Consider the following 21532-nt stretch of genomic DNA (forward strand, 5'->3'; position numbering starts at 1 on the left):
GCCCAGAGTAGGAGCATCGAGGTCCAATAGATTCAAGGTGAAGCGGTAATGATTTAATAGGAATTTGAGCTGTAACCTTTTCAAACAAAAAGCAGTGGTTGCATGGAGCAAGCTGCCAGAGGGGGTAGTTGCGGCTGAGACTATCCGAACGTATAAGGAACAGTTAAACAGGTTGATGTGACACGTTTGGATTGATATGGTCCAAAGGCAGGCAGGTGGTACCAGTGTAGCTGGGACATGCTGGCCGGTGTGGGAGTTGAGCCGAAGGGCCTGTTTCTACACCCTATGTCTCTATAAAGCCATCAATGTGATATGCTTGTGATTCATCCTAACGAAATTGGAGATTGCTGGGTCTCTGATGGATTGCGCGTCATCATATTTGTAGAGTACATCTTTCAATCAATCAAGATGTGCAATGGCACTTTATTAATCCGAGATTTATCAATTGGCATCTAATTGCATGCCATCGTCACAATCAAGGGCCACTCCCACCCCTAACCCCTCCCTCCCTTAAGCCCCGGTCATTCACTCTTCTCTCCACTTCTGTTGGACAGCGTGTACCAAAGCATGAAAGAACGTACCACCTGATTCAGGGACAGCTTGTTCCCAGCTGACCTCTCGTGTGCTACCTTCCTGTGGTCCTCATGCTTGAAAATAAAAATGCTCTTTTTATTCTCTAGATGTGACACTACACTCTGCACGTTGCTCATTTGTTTCGTGTAGCGCTACCAGATATACTGAGGAGTGATGTGATCTGCCTGTATAGTACGCCTAACATTTTGTTTCGCAGCACACGTGATGGTAATCAATCAATAACCATTGATCTCAGACAATGCGATGATAGACCGGGGATCCCGGATTATGATGAACGGAGCGAAATTGATGGTTATCCCTTGTATGCGTGGGATTAACATCACATTCGCTGTGATCGGCAGCAACGTTTCCCACTGATAAAGTGGCTAAATTAATACGACCAGTTGATTGCATGGGGTTAGGAAGTCAAATAGTTGGCGCTAGGTATAGGTATGTTGCAAAACGTACCTGAAGCGTCGTTGAAAATCTGTCGCTGCGGGTGTGCGCGATTTTGGCGCTGTTTAGAGGGGGCGGGTTTAAAACGCGATTTTCTCTAGGCTGTTCCAATCGAGGATGTTCAGCCTAGTTAATTATTAACGAAAAATCGCTGGAAGACCTCGTCGCAAAAGCTATTATTAGTTTTAAAGGCCTTGGATAATAGTTATAGTAGTTTAAAAATCAATCTCTAAACCCGCGACCACCAGCAACCGCAGGGTCTCATAAAGCAGGCAACAGAAGGTATGTAGCTTATTTTTACATTAAAAAGGGCTTCTTAAGATCCCTTTATACAAAGTTTAATATTGCGAGCAGCTCATTTTGGGCCCATTATATCCCGCAGTATTTTTCTGGGCATTTGAGGCACAAATCTAGCGCAATGTGAACGTTCTAAACCAGCGCGTTCCACAGGGACCCACTGGAAAGCTGATTTAAATGGGCATTTATTTACAGCAATTGAACACTAAATTCCTTCCATTTGGCCTATAAATTAATGCAAATGAGATTTAAAAATCATGTTTTATTGTGAATTATTTGTGAATATTATTTGGACACTTAAGCAATTTAAAAATGTTAATCATTTATTAAGAAATGGATAGATGTTTAGATCTAGTAATTGAAGTTTGAAATTAGCTACAATTGGGTAACTAACTAATTATATGCTTTAATTTCAGGTCATCCAAGTAAGATTATTTTGTATTTGTTTCAGAATGCTTCAATCTATGATAACTGAAAATTTCATTCAGTTCTCTTAATTTTTAAGAAAGTTATGGGCTTTTGACTGTTCACGATCACAACTTTTTTGTTATGTCCATAGAAAATCAATAGGGAACAAGATGCTAATTTCCGAGTATGAAAATGCCCATAACCTTTTAAATACTTGAGATATGAAAGTGAATTAGGTGTCAAATTAAACTTCTTTTTATGCTTTATCTGATGGGATAAACTGCAGACTTGATTTTTTAAATCTCAAAATTTTGTAACATTGCTACTAGGTATCATTTGGAGGCATGTGGTCAGATACTTTAATTTCCAGCTGTAATTGATAGATTGGAATCTGGGAGGTGAAGGCAGACAATGGAATGCGTCATCGAAGGTCCATTGTTCTACGTCACACACTGTGGATTATTCATCAACGAGCGCCTTGGAACCTTCTATGTTTGTTTCCTGTGGCAACCAAGGTCATTGTTCTCATTGCCCAATCGGCGCGCGTTTGGCCAACGCCACCGTTCTATCCCCGGAGGCCGTATAAATACCGGAGCGGCGTCGCATTGCGTCACAGTCTCCTCCACTGTGACCCCTTGTTCTGGACTTCCCCAACATCGGGAACAATCTTCCTGCATCTAGCCTGTCTGAACCCCTTAAGAATTGTGTAAGTTTCTATAAGATCCCCCATCAATCTTCTAAATTCTAGCGAGTACAAGCCGAGTCTATCCAGTCTTTCTTCAAATGAAAGTCCTGACATCCCAGGAATCAGTCTGGTGAACCTTACTGAGGGCAGGAGTGACTGGGCGGCGGGGCGGCGTGTGAAACCGGTGATGGGGAGAGCCGGGATAACTCCAAAGCACCGGGAACGAAGGCCCATGTGTGCAGAGTGATTCCGCGGTGACCATGCTGCGTAAACGCGTTGATCCGGTCGCACACTGTGGTGTGGCGTGGGGGAAATGTTAGCACTCGGAACCGATATCCGTGGGAATAACACAATAATCTCTTCCCCTTTTCCTCCACCGACCCATCCCATCTTTCTCTCTCTCTCCAGCGTGAGTGTATCTCCATCCACATCGGCCAGGCCGGAGTTCAGGTCGGCAATGCTTGCTGGGAGCTCTATTGCCTGGAGCACGGGATCCAGCCGGATGGACAGATGCCCAGCGACAAGACCATCGGGGGCGGAGACGACTCCTTCAACACCTTCTTCAGCGAAACGGGGGCGGGCAAGCACGTCCTCCGGGCCGTGTTCATTGATCTGGAACCCACGGTGATCGGTAAGGTGAAACGGGAGAGTCCTGACATGTTGACCCTTGTCTTAAACCTTCCCCACGGCGTTTGCTGCGGGGCGTGTGATTCTTAATGAACCCGTTTCTTAATGAACTGGTTCATTCTCCGTTTTCTGTTTGCTCCCCTGTAGATGAAGTGCGGACCGGCACATACCGGCAACTCTTCCACCCCGAACAGCTCATCACCGGCAAGGAGGACGCGGCCAACAACTACACCCGGGGCCTCTGCTCCATCGGCAAGGAGATCGTCGACCTGGTCCTGGATCGCATCCGGAAGCTGGTAGGTTGTGGAACCCAATCCAACCGTGAACCAGCGCCCGTTATTCAACGATCTGGCGCCCCTGGTTCGCCCGCGACAATTCCGCTCTTCGTGAATGACCTATCCCTCAGAATACTCTCTAGCAATTGTCCAATTCCAGATGTTACACACAAATTATTGTTGTTAGGGTGGGACCACAGACGTTAGACACCTCTCCAGAGGGTCAGTTTACTCCTGCAACACTCACACTCACCCCACCTTTCGCCTTCTCAATGCTCTCCGCTTTATCTGCCCACAGGCCGACCAGTGCACCGGACTGCAGGGGTTCCTCATCTTCCACAGTTTTGGGGGCGGCACCGGCTCGGGCTTCACCTCCCTCCTCATGGAGAGACTCTCCGTCGACTACGGCAAGAAATCCAAGCTGGAGTTTTCCGTCTACCCGGCGCCGCAGATCTCCACCGCCGTGGTCGAGCCCTACAACGCGGTGCTGGTCACCCACTGCACGCTGGATCACTCCGACTGCTCCTTCATGCTGGACAACGAGGCTATTTACGACATCTGCCGGCGGAACCTGGACATCGAGCGCCCACCTACACCAACCTCAACCGCCTGCTGGCGCAGGTAGTGGCGTCCATCACGGCCTCGCTGCGCTTCGACGGCGCCCTCAATGTGGACCTGCTCGAGCTCCAGACCAACCTGGTCCCCTACCCGCGCATTCACTTTCCGCTGGTGACCTACGGGCCCCTGATCTCGGCCGAGAAGGCTTAGCACGAGCAACTGTCCGTGTCGGAGATCACCAACGCCTGTTTCGAGCCCGCCAACCAGATGCTCAAGTGCGACCCCCGCCAGGGAAAATACATGGCGTGCTGCATGATGTACCGCGGGGACGTGGTGCCCAAAGACGTCAACGCCTCCATCGCCACCATCAAGACCAAGCGCTCCATCCAGTTCGTGGACTGGTGCCCGACCGGGTTCAAGGTAGGTGTAGATTGTAAACCAATCCACGCAACATAAGCTTGATCCAACCCGCGGTTCCACACTGTATTGTGATATCTACCACACCCAGAACAGACGAGAACCTTCCTGAACGGTGGCCCAGCTTTCTTAACATTTAGCTCGCAATGGATACTATTGAAAGTTTCTATGAGTCTCTTCTTTCTCTCCCCCGCAGGTGGGCATCAACTACCAGCCCCCGACGGTGGTGCCGGGGGGCGACCTGGCCAAGGTACAAAGAGCCGTCTGCATGCTGAGCAACACCACCGCCATCTCCATGGCCTGGACCCGCATGAACCTCAAGTTCGACAAGATGTACGCCAAGCGGGCCTTTGTCCACTGGTACGTGGGAGAGGGTCTGGAGGAAGGAGAGTTCCAGGACGCGCGGGAAGACATGGCGTCGCTGGAGAAGGACTACGAGGAAGTGGGCATCGATTCGGCGGATCTGGACAGGAAGGCGGAAGAGGAAGAGTGAATGTTGTTGTATATCTGGAAAGATTAATTATTTTTAATACTGGTGTAGATCTAATTTATGAAATTAAATATATTTGAGACATAGTTTGCTATTGCGTCCTTCGCAAAGCCACAATTGCTTAATGTCTATAGTTTCATACCGTGGAAGCAGACCCTTCGGCCCAACTTGTCCATGCCCACCATGCCGCTTCATCTCTGATCATCCAATTTGCCCACGTTTGGCGAATATCATTCTATCCAATTCTCCGACACAAAACTGCATACATATCCTTTAATTGTTACTGTACCTGCCTCTACTAGATCACCTGGAACCTCGTTCCATGTACCCACCACCGCCTGCGAGATATATGTCCCCTCAGTTTCCAATAACTCTTTCCCCTCTCATCTTGATCCTATAATAATAATAATAATAATGGATGGGATTTATATAGCGCCTTTCTAATACTCAAGGCGCTTGATCCTATGCCCTCTAGTTTTTGATTCATCTTTGGTGCTGAAGGTTTCTGTGCATTAACTCTATCTATGCCGCTCATGGGTTCATATACCTCCACAGGAACATTACTCAGCTGTCTTTACTCCAAACATTTTAAATCTCAATCCTACGAGTCCTAGCATCGTAAATCATCGCCTCTCACAAATCGTCACACTGATATATCTCGGGATGGGTATGATTGTAAAGATGGGGATTGGCTATTGGGGGAAGCAATCTGTTTCTTGAAAGAGCACGGGGGTCCAAGGACCACAACGTTCCAGTCATTGAAACTCCTTGTGTTGATGGAGCGGGCTGACCGGGAGCCGACAATGGGAGATACTCCAGTGTTCATAGACCACAGAACATTCCACAGTACAGCACAGGAACGGATCCAGCGGCCCACAGGATTTGCGCCGAACATGCTGCCAAGTTAGACTTATTTCATCTGCCAGTGCATGATCCATATCCCTCTATTTACGGTACTTCGACGCGTCTATTGAAAAGCCTTTCCAATAGACACGTCGTAGAAACTACGCCGCACATCTTCGTTAAAATGTCCCCCTTTTATTTCATAGCTACCCCTCTGGGGTTACACATTTCCACCATGGGAAACCAGCTGTGTCTCTCTACCCTATCTCTTATTATGCCCCTGTCCCACTTAGGAAACCTGAACGGAAACCTCTGGAGAATTTGCGCCACACCCAAGGTTTCCGTGCGGTTCCCGGAGGTTGCAGGTAGTGGAAGCAGGTAGGGAGACTGACAAAAACCTCCGGAAACCGCACGGAAACCTTGGGTGGGGCGCGAAGTCTCCAGAGGTTTCCATTCAGGTTTCCTAAGTGGGACAGGGGCATAACTCTCATAATGTTTATACCTCCATCAAGTCTCTCTTCAACATCGGCGTTCCACAATAAACTATCAAATCACGTTACCACACCCCCCTTTACTTTCTCGGGTCTTACGTGCGCCTCTTGTTTTACTTCGCGGATTCCAGCTCTGATTCCAGAATTCCCAGTCCGGACCCAACCCGGCCTATAGGTTCCGACAGTCGATCTCCCATTTCAGCCCGCCGAAACCTACCTGATCTCCCGGTTGCTCAGCACTTTAACACCCCCTCACATTCCCAATCTGACCTTTCTGTCCTGGCCCTCCTCCATTGTCAGAGTGAGGCCCAACGCAAATTGGAGGAACAGCACCTCATACTTTGCTTCGGTAGTTCACGCCCCATGCGCTATGAACATTGACTTCTCTAACTTCAAATAACCCTTGCTTTCCCTCTCTCTCGCTCCCCTCCCCCTTCAAGTTCAAGTTCAAGAGAGTTTATTGTCATGTGGACGACAGATGGCACAATAGGCTAAGTGTTCGGCTGGCAACCGGAAGGTAGCTGGTTCGAATCCCGCTTGGAGTGCATACTGTCGTTGTGTCCTTGGGCAAGACACTTCACCCACCTTTGCCTGTGTGTGTCCTTGGGCAAGACACTTCACCCACCTTTGCCTGTCTGTATGGAAGTAATTGTGTGAAGCACTTTGGGGTCAATGCAAGTTGACTAAAAATGTGCTATATAAATAAAGACATTATTATTATGTGTCCCTGATAGGACAATGCAATTCTTGCTTTGCTTCAGCACACAGAATATAGTAGACATTTACTACAAAACAGATCAGTGTGTCCATATACCATTATATAAATATATACACACATGAATAAATAAACTGATCAAGTGCAAATAACAGATAATGGGTCCTTCCCAGTTCTCCCACATTTCTTACTGTCTCTTGCCCAAAGTAGGGGAATCGAGGACCAGGAGACATAAGTACAAGGTGAAGGGGAAATATTCAAAAGCAATCTGAAGGCGAACCTTTTCACACAAAGGCTGGTGGGTGTACGGTACAAGCTGCCCGAGGAGCTAGTTGATGCTGGTACTGTCCCAACGTTCAAGAAACAGTTACATAGCTACATGGCTAGGCCAGGTCTGGAGTGATATGGACCAAGTGCACGCAGGTGGGGCTGGGGTAACTGGGACATGTTGGCCGGTGAGTGCAAGTTGGGCCGAAGGGCCTGTTTCCACACTGTATCATTCTATGACTCTAGCTTACTCCGCCATTTAATCGTGGGTGATCTTACTTCCCCTGCCTTCACGCGATAGCCTCTGCAACCCATTTGTTTCAGTCAGGTTCTCGCCTCTTCCTTCTGCACTCCAGCGAGTGCTGGCACAGTGGCGTCAAACGTTTATCATACGTGAACCCAAATCGGTGCTGTGATCATAATCATCCTCCATACCCTTTCCAACGCCAGCACATCAGTCCTTAGATATAGGGTCCCAAATTGGTCACAATACCCCAAATGCGCTCACCAGTGCCTTTTCAACCCTCAATATTACATCCGTTTTTTAAAAAAATATTCTTGTCCTCCCCAAATAAATGCTTGTATTGCAATTTCCTGCCTTACTATCAACTTGCAAATTACATTTTTCTGAATCCTGTATCAGCATTCCCGTTACAGCTGGTGCTTTACAGCGCCAGAGACACGGGTTCGATTCTGACTACTGGTGCTTATCTGCACGGAGTTTGTATGTTCTCCCTGTCATCGCGTCGGGTTTCCCAGCGTGCTCCGGTTTCCACACACACTCCAAAGTCTTACAGCTTCGCAGGTTAATTTGGCGTCTGTAAATTGTCCCTAGTGTGTAGGATAACTTTGCGGTAGGGGAATTGCTGGTCGCCGCACGCTCGGCCAGCCGACGGGACTCTTTTCGCGATGTATCTCTGAAAAACAAAATACACTTGAAGGAAACTGATGAGTGTGAATTTGGGTCTCGACCGCAAACGTCACCTATTCCTTTTCTCCAGAGATGCTTCCTGACCGCTGCTATTCCAGCATTTTGTGTCTATCTTCGGCGGTACACCAGCATCTGTAGTTCATTCCTACACAAAACGAAATACAAGTAAGTTTTAGGAAGTTGAGATTGGGCAGGGACCCGATGGAATTTACAAAAAGGAACAAAGCACTTAGGTAGGGAATCGGGAAGGTCAAATGTCCTTGACCACTGGGAATATGAAAAATCCCATGGGTTTCAACTATATATAGATTATACGAGGGGAGGCGGGGAGACGGGAGGACCATTCACGCGCAAGGAAGGGAAGTTATGGATTGGATGAGGAGGAAATGGCCATGGGACATTTCTTGTCTTCACCAAATAAATGCTTGCATTGCATTTTACTGCCTTACTATCAATTCGAATTGCAAAATATATTTTTGGGAATCGTGTATCGGCATTCCCGAGTCCCTTTGCACCTCAGATTTCACAATTCTCTCCTCATTTAGAAAATAATCTTCGATTGATTCCTAATATGAAAATGCCGGTCTCCGCATTTTGCTGCGCCATATTCCATCTGCCATGTATTTGCCGACATTCGAAACATGCCCAAATCCCTCGGCAGAGCCGCTGCTTTCTCCACACTATCTGCCCCCTCCACCGACCTTCGCAGCATCACCAGACTTCGCACCAAACATTCAATTCCCTCATCCAAACCATTAATATACAACGTGAAGAGCAGCGGCCACAGCACCGACCCCTAGACCCTGGCAGTCAATGAGTGAAGATTTACGCGGATGCTGCCAGGGCTAGGGGGTCTGAATTTATGGGAGAGGTTGAGTAGGCTGGGTCGCTATTCCGTGGAGCGCACGAGGATGAGCCGTGATCGTATAGAGGTGTTAAAAATAATGAGAGGAACGGGTCGGGTAGATGCACAGAATGTCTTGCCCAGAGTAGGGGCATCGAGGACCAATAGATTCAAGGTGAAGCGGTAATGATTTAATAGGAATTTGAGCTGTAACCTTTTCAAACAAAAAGCAGTGGTTGCATGGAGCAAGCTGCCAGAGGGGGTAGTTGCGGCTGAGACTATCCGAACGTATAAGGAACAGTTAAACAGGTTGATGTGACACGTTTGGATTGATATGGTCCAAAGGCAGGCAGGTGGTACCAATGTAGCTGGGACATGCTGGCCGGTGTGGGAAGTTGAGCCGAAGGGCCTGTTTCTACACTCTATGTCTCTATAAAGCCATCAATGTGATATGATTGTGATTCATCCTAACGAAATTGGAGATTGCTGGGTCTCTGATGGATTGCGCGTCATCATATTTGTAGAGTACATCTTTCAATCAATCAAGAAGTGCAATGGCACTTTATTAATCCGAGATTTATCAATTGGCATCTAATTGCATGCCATTGTCACAATCAAGGGCCACTCCCACCCCTAACCCCTCCCTCCCTTAAGCCCCGGTCATTCACTCTTCTCTCCACTTCTGTTGGACAGCGTGTACCAAAGCATGAAAGAACGTACCACCTGATTCAGGGACAGCTTGTTCCCAGCTGACCTCTCGTGTGCTACCTTCCCGTGGTCCTCATGCTTGAAAATAAAAATGCTCTTTTTATTGTCTAGATGTGACACTACACTCTGCACGTTGCTCATTTGTTTCCTGTTGCGCTACCAGATATACTGAGGAGTGATGTGATCTGCCTGTATAGTACGCCTAACATTTTGTTTCGCAGCACACGTGATGGTAATCAATCAATAACCATTGATCTCAGACAATGCGATGATAGACCGGGGATCCCGGATTATGATGAACGGAGCGAAAGTGATGGTTATCTCTTGTATGCGTGGGATTAACATCACATTCGCTGTGATCGGCAGCAACGTTTCCCACTGATAAAGTGGCTAAATTAACACGACCAGTTGATTGCATGGGGTTAGGAAGTCAAATAGTTGGCGCTAGGTATCATTTGGAGGCATGTGGTCAGATACTTTAATTTCCAGCTGTAATTGATAGATTGGAATCTGGGAGGTGAAGGCAGACAATGGATTGCGTCACTGAAGGTCCATTGTTCTACGTCACACACTGTGGATTATTCATCAACGAGCGCCTTGGAACCTTCTATGTTTGTTTCCTGTGGCAACCAAGGTCATTGTTCTCATTGCCCAATCGGCGCGCGTTTGGCCAACGCCACCGTTCTATCCCCGGGGGCCGTATAAATACCGGAGCGGCGCCGCATTGCGTCACAGTCTCGAGAACCACGCGAGCGGAGCAACATGGTCAGCGCGCGGGAGAATGGGAACGTAGTGGGTAACTGGGAACTGAGAGCGGGAATGAGACGGCGACGGGGGGAGGGAGGGCGCAGGGTAATATTGGGCAGGGAAACGAGGAATGCAATTTCGAGGAATTTGCGGGTTACATTCGGCGAAGGCAGCGTGGAGAGTCTGCGAATTACAATGTTGGGTGGAACTGAGAAGGTGGTCATATTGGGCGGGGGACGGTGAGCGATCAGGGCCAAACTGGCTATGAATAAGTCCAAGTGGTGATCAATAGAAATTATGGAAATCACGCGGCCCGCAGCAGTAAACGATAAATTACCAACGCTCACCTCTCGCCCTAACATCTCACCGCCTGTTTCCCCTCGCCAACAGCGCGAGTGTCTTTCAATCCACATCGGCCAGGCTGGCGTCCAGGTTGGCAACGCTTGCTGGGAGTTGTATTGCCTGGAGCACGGGATCCAACCGGATGGACAGATGCCCAGCGACTCGACCATCGGAGGCGGCGACGATTCGTTCAACACCTTCTTCAGCGAGACGGGTGCGGGCAAGCACGTACCAAGGGCCGTGTTCATCGACCTGGAGCCCACGGTGATCGGTAAGTTGGGAGGTGCAGAGAATGTTGGCCGTTCTTTTAAGTCCTTCCCTTCCGGGGATGGGGCAGTGTGTGGCAATGGTTTACTCTCTCTATACCGCCCTACAGATGAGGTGCGGACCGGCACCTACCGCCAGCTCTTCCACCCCGAGCAGCTAATCACCGGCAAGGAGGACGCGGCCAATAACTACGCCCGGGGCCACTGCTCCATCGGCAAGGAGATCGTGGACCTGGTCCTGGATCGCATCCGGAAGCTGGTAGGTTGCTCAGCGACTGCAAATTACCGACTGCCGCTCCGCGTGCTTACAGCGCCAATGTATCCGGTTTCACCGGCCCATTCGCGAGTGCTGCGGCCACGATGTTCCCAAATACTCATTGTCACCGTTCTATTTATCACTGAGATACTCACCGAACCATCTCGCTCTGCGCCGACTGTAGAGAGCACCATGCCCCTCTCGTGTCGCTCCTTCCCTTTAAACGTTGGCACAGAATTGAGCTTTTGTCCCATCTCCACCCTCAAGCCGATCTCTGCACCGGACTGCAGGGGTTCCTCATCTTCCACAGTTTCGGGGGCGGCACCGGCTCGGGCTTCACCTCCCTCCTCATGGAGAGACTCTCCGTCGACTACGGCAAGAAATCCAAGCTGGAGTTTTCCGTCTACCCGGCGCCGCAGATCTCCACCGCAGTGGTCGAGCCCTACAACGCGGTGCTGGTCACCCACTGCACCCTGGAGCACTCCGACTGCGCCTTCATGATGGACAACGAGGCCATTTACGACGTGTGTCGGCGGAACCTGGACATCGAGCGCCCCACCTACACCAACCTCAACCGCCTGATGGCACAGTTAGTGTCGTCTATCACCGCCTCGCTGCGCTTCGACGGCGCTCTCAACGTGGACCTGACTGAGTTCCAAACCAACCTGGTTCCCTACCCGCGCATCCACTTCCCGCTCATCACCTACGCTCCCATTATTTCTGCAGAGAAGGCTTACCACGAGGAACTGTCCGTCTCCCAATTGACCAACGCCTGCTTCGAGCCGGCCAACCAGTTGGTGAAGTGCGACCCTCGCCAGGGGAAGTACATGGCGTGCTGTATGCTGTACCGCGGGGACGTGGTGCCCAAGGACGTCAACGCCTCCATCGCCACCATCAAGACAAAGCGCTCCATCCAGTTCGTGGACTGGTGCCCGACCGGGTTCAAGGTGAATGTGACCAACGCTCGCGTTTCCATGCACACACATGCAGTCTAATTCATCTGCTGGAATAACTACATACATGCAACGACTCCGAATACATCCTTGGCACCATTTGTACTCTGCAAATATATCATATCAGCACCCGATTGACACACACACACACACACACACACCTTCTTCAAGGTTGTGAATATTTTGCAAAGGGTGCAGGAGGGTGTCACCCGGACAGTCCTTGGCCTTGCGGCCTTGTGTTTATGGGAGAGGTTAGATAGGCTGGGGCTTTTTTTATTTGGGGCGTAGAAATCTGAGGGGCAGGACATATCCTGGTGTGCAAGATCACGAGGGACATGATCTCTCATCTTAACATCTCAAAACTGGATGTCCTCTACGTGAGGCGAGAGATGAGATATTTAAGAAGGACCTCCCGACCAATTAATCTGTTTAGAGGGTAGTCCGCATCTGGAACCAGTTGTCAGGTAAAGCTAGAAACCCTTACGTTTGCCACATTTATAACATAGATAGAAATTCCCAAAACATAGGATGCACAGGAAGGGTTTAGAAGGATAAAGGGCAGTCGCATGCAAATGAGCGAGCTCAATATGCCAACTGTGGGGCATGGACAAGGTGGTTGGAATAGCACGCTTCCCAGCTGCACAGCATCATACCTTCATGGCTCGAACACACATGTATCGGAGCTTGCAATCCGGAGAATAATTACATCCAGAGATTTATTTAACGGAATCGCTAAGCTATCAATCAATGATAATCTGTGCAATTTAAGGGCGCAGTATTAAACCGATAATGCAAGCATATTTGTGCAAGAAGAATTAATTTTAAGATGTTTTTACCGGCCGCAGGTGGGCATCAACTACCAGCCCCCGACGGTGGTGCCGGGGGGCGACCTGGCCAAGGTGCAACGTGCCCTCTGCATGCTGAGCAACACCACCGCCATCTCCATGGCCTGGACCCGCCTCAACCTCAAGTTCGACAAGATGTACGCCAAGCGGGCCTTTGTCCACTGGTACGTGGGAGAGGGGCTGGAGGAAGGAGAGTTCCAGGACGCGCGGGAGGACATGGCGTCGCTGGAGAAGGACTACCACGAGGTGGCCGTGGATTCCGCCGACCTCGAGAGAAGGGGGGAAGAGGAAGAATAAAATGTATTAATTTAGTAGTTAGAAGTTTAATTTAATACAGATTTAATAGATTATATTGATAGATATTGTACTTATGATGATAAAATTATTTTAAGGACCGATTGTTTTGTCGATTTATTTGAGGTCTGAGAATGGAAAATAACAACATTGTTAGGCAGAACGTGGGGAGAGTAATTTGGGAGCAGCTGTTCGTATGTAAGTCCTCATCCTACCTGTAAGAGTCATTTAAAGACGAGGTGATTGGAATTCAGTTCTGGCGTGCTCCACAGAACATGAAGGATGCGGATGGCGGTTTTCCTGAAGCTTGGATGGTAAATTCAGTCAATAAGAAAAGAGGAAACGACCTCGGCGGCGCAGCGGTACAGCTGGTGCTTTACAGCGCCAGAGACACGGGTTCGATTCTGACTACTGGTGCTTATCTGCACGGAGTTTGTATGTTCTCCCTGTCACCGCGTCGGTTTTCCCAGCGTGCTCCAGCTTCCTCACACACTCCAAAGTCTTACAGGTTCGCAGGTTAATTTGGCGTCTGCAAATTGTCCCTAGTGTGTCGGATAATTTTGAGGTAGGGGAATTGCTGGTCGCCGCACGCTCGGCCAGACGACGGGACTCCTTTCGCGCTGTATCTCTGAAAAACAAAAAACACATGAAGGAAACTGATGAGTCTGAAGTAGGGCCTCGAATCGAAACGTCACCTATTCCTTTTCTCCAGAAATGCTTCCTGACCGCGGCTATTCCAGCATTTTGTGTCTATCTTCGGCGGTAAACCAGCATCTGTAGTTCATTCCTACACAAAATGAAATACAAGTAAGTTTTAGGATGTTGAGATGGGACAGGGTCCCGATGGAATATACAAAACGGAGCAAAGCGCTTAGGTAGAGCATCGGGAAGGTCAAATGTCTTTGGCCACTGGGAATACAAAAAATCTCATGGGGTTTCAACTATATATGGATTTTACGAGGGGAGGCGGGAAGAGGGGAGGACCATTAATAAGTGATGGAATTTAATATTGAGAAGTGTGAGGTGTTGCATTTTGGGACGTCGAACAAGGGAAAGAGCTACACAGTAAATGGCAATGCTCTGAGGAATATTGTGGGGCAGAGGGTTCTAGGCGTGCAGGTGCACGGTTCCTTAAAGGTGGAGTTTTAGTTAGATAAGGTAGTCAAACAGGCTAATGGCACATTGACCTTTATCAGTCAGAGTGATGTATATGGAAGTTGGGAGGTCATGTTGCAGTTGCATAAGTCGTTGGTAGGACCGCATTTAGAATATTGTGCCCTATTTTTGGGCACCATGTTAAAGGAAAGATATGTTCAAGCTTGAAAGGGTTCAGAAACGATTTACGAGGATGTTGCCAGGACTAGAAGGTGTGAGCTATTAGAGAGGTTGAGTGGGTTGGGCCTCTATTCCTTGGGGCGCAGGAAGATGAGAGGTGATCTTACAGAGGTGTACAAACTAATGAGAGAAATAGATCGGGTAGATGCACAATCTCTTGTCCAGAGCAGGCTAAATCGAGAACCAGACCACACGGGTTCAAGGTGAACGGGAAAAGATTTAATAGGAATCCGAGGGGCAACGCTTGCTGGGAGCTGTACTGCCTGGATCACGGGATCCAGCCGAATGGACAGATGCCCAGCGACAAGACCATCGGGGGGGGGGGGGGGGGGGGGGGGGGGGGGCGGGGAGCGACGACTCCTTCAACACCTTCTTCAGCGAGGCTGGGGCGGGCAAGCACGTCCCCCGGGCCGTGTTCATTGATCTGGAGCCCACGGTGATCGGTAAGGTGAAACGGGAGAGTCCTGAGATGTTGAGCCTTGTCTGAAACCTTCCCCGCGGCGTTTTCCGAGGGGCGTGTGATTCTTAATGAACCAGTTTCTTAATGAACTGGTTCATTCTCCGTTTTCTGTTTGCTCCCCTGTAGATGAAGTGCGGACCGGCACATACCGGCAGCTCTTCCACCCCGAGCAGCTCATCACCGGTAAGGAGGACGCGGCCAACAACTACGCCCGGGGCCACTGCTCCATCGGCAAGGAGATCGTCGGCCTGGTCCTGGATCGCATCCGGAAGCTGGTTGGTCGGTTGTGGAACCGAATCCAACCATTAACCAGCGCCCGGTGTTCACCGATCTGGTGATCCTGGTTCGCCCGTGGCCCGCAGTTCATGAATGGTTCAGCGTTCATGATGCAGCTCAGCGATCGTCACCCGACTGGATCCCCGTTCACGTCTCCTCCCCGCGCCCACTGGGTCATATAGCGATAGAGTTGTGCAGCGTGGAAACAAGTCATCGACCCACACCGATGCATCTACTCTGGTCCTACCTGTCCGCGTTTGGTCCATATCCCTCCAAACCTATCATATACATGTACACGCCAGTTTAAATGTTTCTTAAACGTTGCCATAGTACCTGCATCAACTACAGGTATAGAGAATGTTCACCAGACTGATTCCTGGGATGTCAGGACTTTCATATGAAGAAAGACTGGATAGACTCGGCTTGTACTAGCTAGAATTTAGAAGATTGAGGGGGGATCTTATAGAAACTTATAAAACTCAAATCCTTTTGCTATGAATCTACCTGCTTTCTCCCCATAAACCTGACACATGACTCATAGCAAAAAGATTTGAGTATAGGAACAGGGAGGTTCTACTGCAGTTGTACATGGTCTTGGTGAGACCACACCTGTAGTATTGCGTACAGTTTTCGTCCCTAACCTGAGGAAGGACATTCTTGCCATAGAGGGAGTACAGAGAAGGTTCACCAGGCAGATTCCTGGGATGTCAGGAATTTCATATGAAGAAAGATTCAATAGACTCGGCTTGTACTCGCTGGAATTTAGAAGATTGAGGTGGGATCTCATAGAAACGTACAAGATTCTTAAGAGGTTGGACTGGCTACATGCATGAAAATTGTTCCCGATGTTGTGGAAGTCCAGAACAAGGGGTCACAGTTTAAGGATAAAGGGGAAGTCTTTTAGGACCGAGATGAGAAAATAATTTTTCACATAGAATTCTCTGCCACAGAAGGTAGTTGAGGCCAGTTAATTGGCTATATTTAAGAGGGAGTTAGATGTGGCCCTTGTAACTAAAGGGATCAGGGGGTATGGAGAGAAGGCAGGTATAGGATACTGAGTTGGATGATCAGCCATGATCATATTGAATGGCGGTGCAGGCTCCAAGGGCCAAATGGTCTACTCCTGCACCTATTTTCTATGTTTCTATGTAAACCTCGATCAGATTCTTGACACACGACCAACCAGCTACATAGCCTAATCCGCCTATGTATATCTACATGCATTCATAACCTGTCCCTCGGATACTCCCTCGCATCTTTCCGACCACAAATGTTAAACTAAAACCACTAATGTTAAGCGCCATCCACCTCTCCAGAGGGTCAGTTTACCCCCTGTAACACGCACACTCACCCCCACACCTTTCCCTCTTCTCAATGCTCTCCGCTTTATCTGCCCACAGGCCGACCAATGCACCGGACTGCAGGGGTTCCTCGTCTTCCACAGTTTTGGGGGCGACACCGGCTCGGGTTTCACCTCCCTCCTCATGGAGAGACTGTCCGTCGACTACGGCAAGAAATCCAAGCTGGAGTTTTCCGTCTACCCGGCGCCGCAGATCTCCACCGCCGTGGTCGAGCCCTACAACGCGGTGCTGGTCACCCACTGCACCCTGGAGCACTCCGACCGCTCCTTCATGCTGGACAACGAGGCTATTTACGACATCTGCCGGCCGAACCTGGATATCGAGCGCCCCACCTACACCAACCTCAACCGCCTGCTGGGACAGGTAGTGCCGTCCATCACCGCCTCTCTGCGCTTCGACGGCGCCCTCAACGTGAACCTGCTCGAACTCCAGACCAACCTGGTCCCCTACCCGCGCATTCACTTCCCGCTGGTGACCTACGCGCCCCTGATCTCGGCCGAGAAGGCTTACCACGAGCAACTGTCCGTGTCGGAGATCACCAACGCCTGCTTCGAGCCGGCCAACCAGATGCTCAAGTGCGACCCCCGCCAGGGCAAATACATGTGGTACCGCGGGGACGTGTTGCCCAAGGACGTCAACGCCTCCATCGCCATCATCAAGATCAAGCGCTCCATCCAGTTCGTGGAATGGTGTCCGACCGGGTTCAATGTAGGAGGAGGTTGTGCAGGAATCCACGCGGCAGAAGCTTGACCCAAACACTGGTCTCGCACTGGGCTGTGACATCTACCACAGCCAGACCAACCGCTCCACGATTGCATAAACCAGGAGACGTTATTTCCAAACCGAGGGCCTGGGTTCTAAACATCCAGGGAACCATTGAAGGTTTCTAGGAGACTCCTGTCCAATGGGTCACGCCGGCATCTTGATAACTAGCAGGGGTTTCCCTCGTTTAAAGGCGCAAATCTTCATTTTTTAGATCACGATCAGTAACATTCGGCCCATCGGGTCCATGCTGACACTCCCACACAGATCTGTTTTGTAGTTAATGCCTATTATGTTCTGTGTGCTGAAGCAAAGCAATAATTTCATTGTCCTGTCAGGGACACATGACAATAAACTCACTTGAACTTGAACTTGAACCAGTAATTCCAGTCTCTCTTGTCACTTACGTCTTGCTAGAATTTAGAAGATTGAGGGGGGATCTTTTAGAAACTTACAACATTCTTAAGGGGTTGGACAGGCTAGATGCAGGAAGATTGTTCCCGATGTTGGGGAAGTCCAGAACAAGGGGTCACAGTATAAGGATAAAGGAGAAATTTTTCAGGACTGCGATGAGAAAAACATTTTTCACACAGAGAGTGCTGAACCTGTGGAATTCTCTGCCACAGAATGTAGTTGAGGCCAGTTCATTGGCTATATTTAAGAGAGAGTTAGATGTGGCCATTGTGGCTAAAGGGATCAGGGGGTATGGAGAGAAGGCAGGTACAGGATACTGAGTTGGATGATCAGCCATGATATTATTGAATGACGGTGCAGGCTCGAAGGGCCGAATGGCCTATTCCTGCACCTATTTTCTATGTTTCTATGTAACGCTCGTTCACTCCCATATATTTGCATTATTCCTCCATGCGACTTGCCAGCACCAGCCTCTTTGCGGTGGGGGGAGTGGGAAGGGGTAAGGCGGCGGATCGTCGGAGGTTGGGATCGATCCCGGGTCTACAGCGCTCTGGAACAGCTGCTTTCGTGGAACTCCAACCCTAGCGGGAACCATTTGCAATTTCCAGAACTCCATTGGGTGGCTCCGGCTTCTTCCAACCGAAGAACCAAACTGGTGTCCCTCTGCTAAAAGCGCACCGATTTCTCTTTCACCACTCACTTATGCACACTGCCTATTAATCCATCGCCGACATGTTGTCGTGACAAAGTAATGGAGGTCGGCTTTAATTCGCTGCGCCACTGCGCCACCTACCGGCGGCAGATGCATCTCATCTTGTATTCAGATTCAGATTCAGATTTAGATTCAATCTTTATTGTCATTGTGCAGTGTGCAGTACAGAGACAACGAAATGCAGTTAGCATCTCACTCAGAAGAGCAAACATAGAATAATGAACAGTAAAACATATATATGTACAAACTGTAGCAGTAGTGCAATTTTACTATCCGGGGGGGGGGGGGGGGGGGTGACTGGCAATCACCAAGGTGCAGAGTTATATTGTGTAACAGCCGCAGGGAAGAAACTGTTCCTGAACCTGCTGGTCCGGCAACGGATAAACCTGTAGCGCCTCCCGGATGGGAGGAGGGTAAACAGACTGTGGCTGGGGTGAGAGCAGTCCTTGACGATGCTGCGCGCCTTTCGCAGACAACGCTTGCTTTGGACAGACTCAATGGAGGGGAGTGAGGAACCTGTTTTCACCACCCTATGCAGTGTTTTCCGGTCGGAGACAGAGCAGTTGCCATACCATACTGCGATACAGTTGGTAAGGATGCTCTCGATGGCGCAGCGGTAGACGTTCACCAGAATCTGAGTAGACAGATGGACCTTCTTTAGTCTCCTCGGGAAGAAGAAACGCTGGTGAGCCTTCTTGACCAGTGTTGAGGTATTGTGGGTCCAAGAGAGGTTATCAGAGATGTTGACGCCCAGAAACCTGAAGCCGGAAACACGTTCTCTGTGACCCCTTTCCAGAACAAGGGGTCACAGTTTAAGGATAAGGGGGACATTTTGTAGGACCGAGATGGGAAAAACGTTTTTCTCACAGAGAGTGGTGAATCTCCGGAATTCTCTGCCACAGAGGTAGTTGAGGCCAGTTCATTGGCTATATTTTAGAGGGAGTTAGATGTGGCCCTTGTGGCTAAAGGGACCAGGGGGTATGGAGAGAAGGCAGGTACAGGATACTGAGTTGGATGATCAGCCATGATCATGCTGAATGGCGGTGCAGGCTCGAAGGGACGAATGGCCTACTGCTGCACATATTTTCTATGTTTCTATGTTTCCACCTCCGTCCCGTTAATATGGATCCTTCCAATGTGTCTGCAACCGAACTAAACGCTATTTCTCTTTCTCCCGCAGGTGGGCATCAACTACCAGCCCCCGACGGTGGTGCCGGGGGGCGACCTGGCCAAGGTGCAGCGAGCCGTCTGCATGCTGAGCAACACCACCGCCATATCCATGGCCTGGACCCGCGTGTACCTCAAGTTCGACAAGATGTACGCCAAGCGGGCCTTTGTCCACTGGTACGTGGGAGAGGGTCTGTAGGAAGGGGAGTTCCAGGACGCGCGGGAGGCCATGGCGTCGCTGGAGAAGGACTACGAAGAAGTGGGCATCGATTCAGCGGATCTGGACAGGAAGGCCGAAGAGGAAGAGTGAATATCCAGAAAGACTCGTTTATTTTTATTACTAATGTTGTAAATATAATTTATGAAATGTAATAAACGTAATAAATCTATTTTAAATTCAATTCGTCTTCCCTCCTACTTAACGCTATAATTTCGCTTGAGACTTTGGACTTTTACTTCAGCGTGCGAGCAGGCCATTCGCCCCACTGAATTAGCGCTGACCAGTACACAGTTCCCGGTACACTGGCATTTTCCTACACACTAGGGACACTATATATATTATAGGAATTCAATTAACCTGCATAAATGTTTGTTTCTGGAGTGTGGGAAAGGAAATCGGAGCATCCGGAGAAAACTGGTGGTGTGTGAGGCAGCAACTCTAACGCAGTGCTACTTTGCCACCGGGAGACAGAGCCATAGAGATGTTGTACCATAGTGCATGGAAATTGTCAACTAGTCAATGCCGACAAATATATTCAAGAGAGAGTTGGGTATGGGTCTTAAAGCTAACGGAATTAAGGGATATGTGGGGAAAGCAGGATCGGATGCTGATTTAGGATGATCAGCCGTGATCATATTGAATGGCGGTGCTGGCTCGTAGAGCCGAATGGCCTGCTTCTGCACTCATTTCTATGTTTGTACGTGAGTTTTCTAATCACACTCCAAAGACATGCAGGTTTGCAGGTTAATTAGCTTGGTGTAAATTGATCCCAGTGATAGGCGAAATGGCGTAAGAGTTTGCAGGAAATCGGCTTGGTTTAAATGTAAAACTCGGGAGAGGAACTTGGAACAAGTAAACGGCAAACATTTGTATTCCCCTGTCCCACTTAGGAAACCTGCACGGAAACGTCTGGAGACTTTGCGCCCCACCCAAGGTTTCCGTGCGGTTCCCGGAGGTTTTTGTCAGTCTTCCTACCTGCTTCCACTACCTGCAACCTCCGACAACCATCTCTGGGAACTGCACGGAAACCTTGCGTGAGGCGCAAAGTCTCCAGAGGTTTCCGTTCAGGTTTCCTAAGTGGGACAGGGGCATTAGGGGATAGGTGGGAGGAAGGATGAGAGGGATGGTGGATTGGGGCCTAGGCGTAGAGAGTAGGAACCCATGGGGAGGGGGAGGGAGAGAGAGAGAGGGAGAGAGAGAGAGAGTGAGAGAGAGAGAGAGAGAGAGAGAGAGAGTGAGAGAGAGAGAGAGAGAGAGAGAGAGAGAGAGAGAGGGAGAGAGAGAGAGAGAGGGAGGAGAGAGAGAGAGAGGGGTTTCTCTGGAGTTGGAGCGGGGCTGGGCTAGAGTTGCTGCTGGCTGTGAGTCTCTGGGAGCTCCGTGCTTGCAGTCGGTGTCCCGTTCGTCCTAACGTCTGCGGCCACCCCCCTGGACTGGAGCTGAGACTGTGAACTGTACCGCCCTTGCCCCCTCCCTATGCAACTGCAAACAACCCCACAGTTCCCAGTCTCAGCTCCTGTACGTGGCCGGAGACGTCACA

General features: G+C 49.6%; 3 protein-coding genes and 1 pseudogene across 3 annotated transcripts in view; all 4 read left to right on the plus strand.

Moving 5' to 3' along the window:
- LOC116982168 (zinc finger protein 239-like) overlaps window positions 1–21532 on the plus strand; it is a 1102810-nt gene that overhangs the window by 597216 nt on the left and 484062 nt on the right. The gene's annotated exons all lie outside the window — the stretch shown is intronic.
- On the plus strand, window positions 2832–4789 carry LOC116982174 (annotated as a pseudogene).
- Window positions 10693–13291, plus strand: LOC116982170 (tubulin alpha chain-like). The gene is made up of 4 exons (XM_033035479.1): window positions 10693–10945; window positions 11051–11203; window positions 11464–12143; window positions 12995–13291. Exons 1-4 carry the CDS (start codon window positions 10825–10827, stop codon window positions 13289–13291), a joined length of 1251 nt encoding a protein of 416 aa, XP_032891370.1. The 5' UTR covers window positions 10693–10824.
- LOC116982169 (tubulin alpha chain-like) lies at window positions 14917–19974 on the plus strand. Its single transcript, XM_033035478.1, has 5 exons — window positions 14917–14937; window positions 14973–15066; window positions 15210–15358; window positions 16760–17428; window positions 19789–19974. The coding sequence occupies exons 1-5, from the start codon at window positions 14917–14919 to the stop codon at window positions 19972–19974; spliced, it is 1119 nt and encodes a 372-aa protein (XP_032891369.1).

This window comes from Amblyraja radiata, chromosome 16 (genome assembly GCF_010909765.2).
Source record: "Amblyraja radiata isolate CabotCenter1 chromosome 16, sAmbRad1.1.pri, whole genome shotgun sequence".
Lineage (NCBI taxonomy): Eukaryota > Metazoa > Chordata > Chondrichthyes > Rajiformes > Rajidae > Amblyraja > Amblyraja radiata.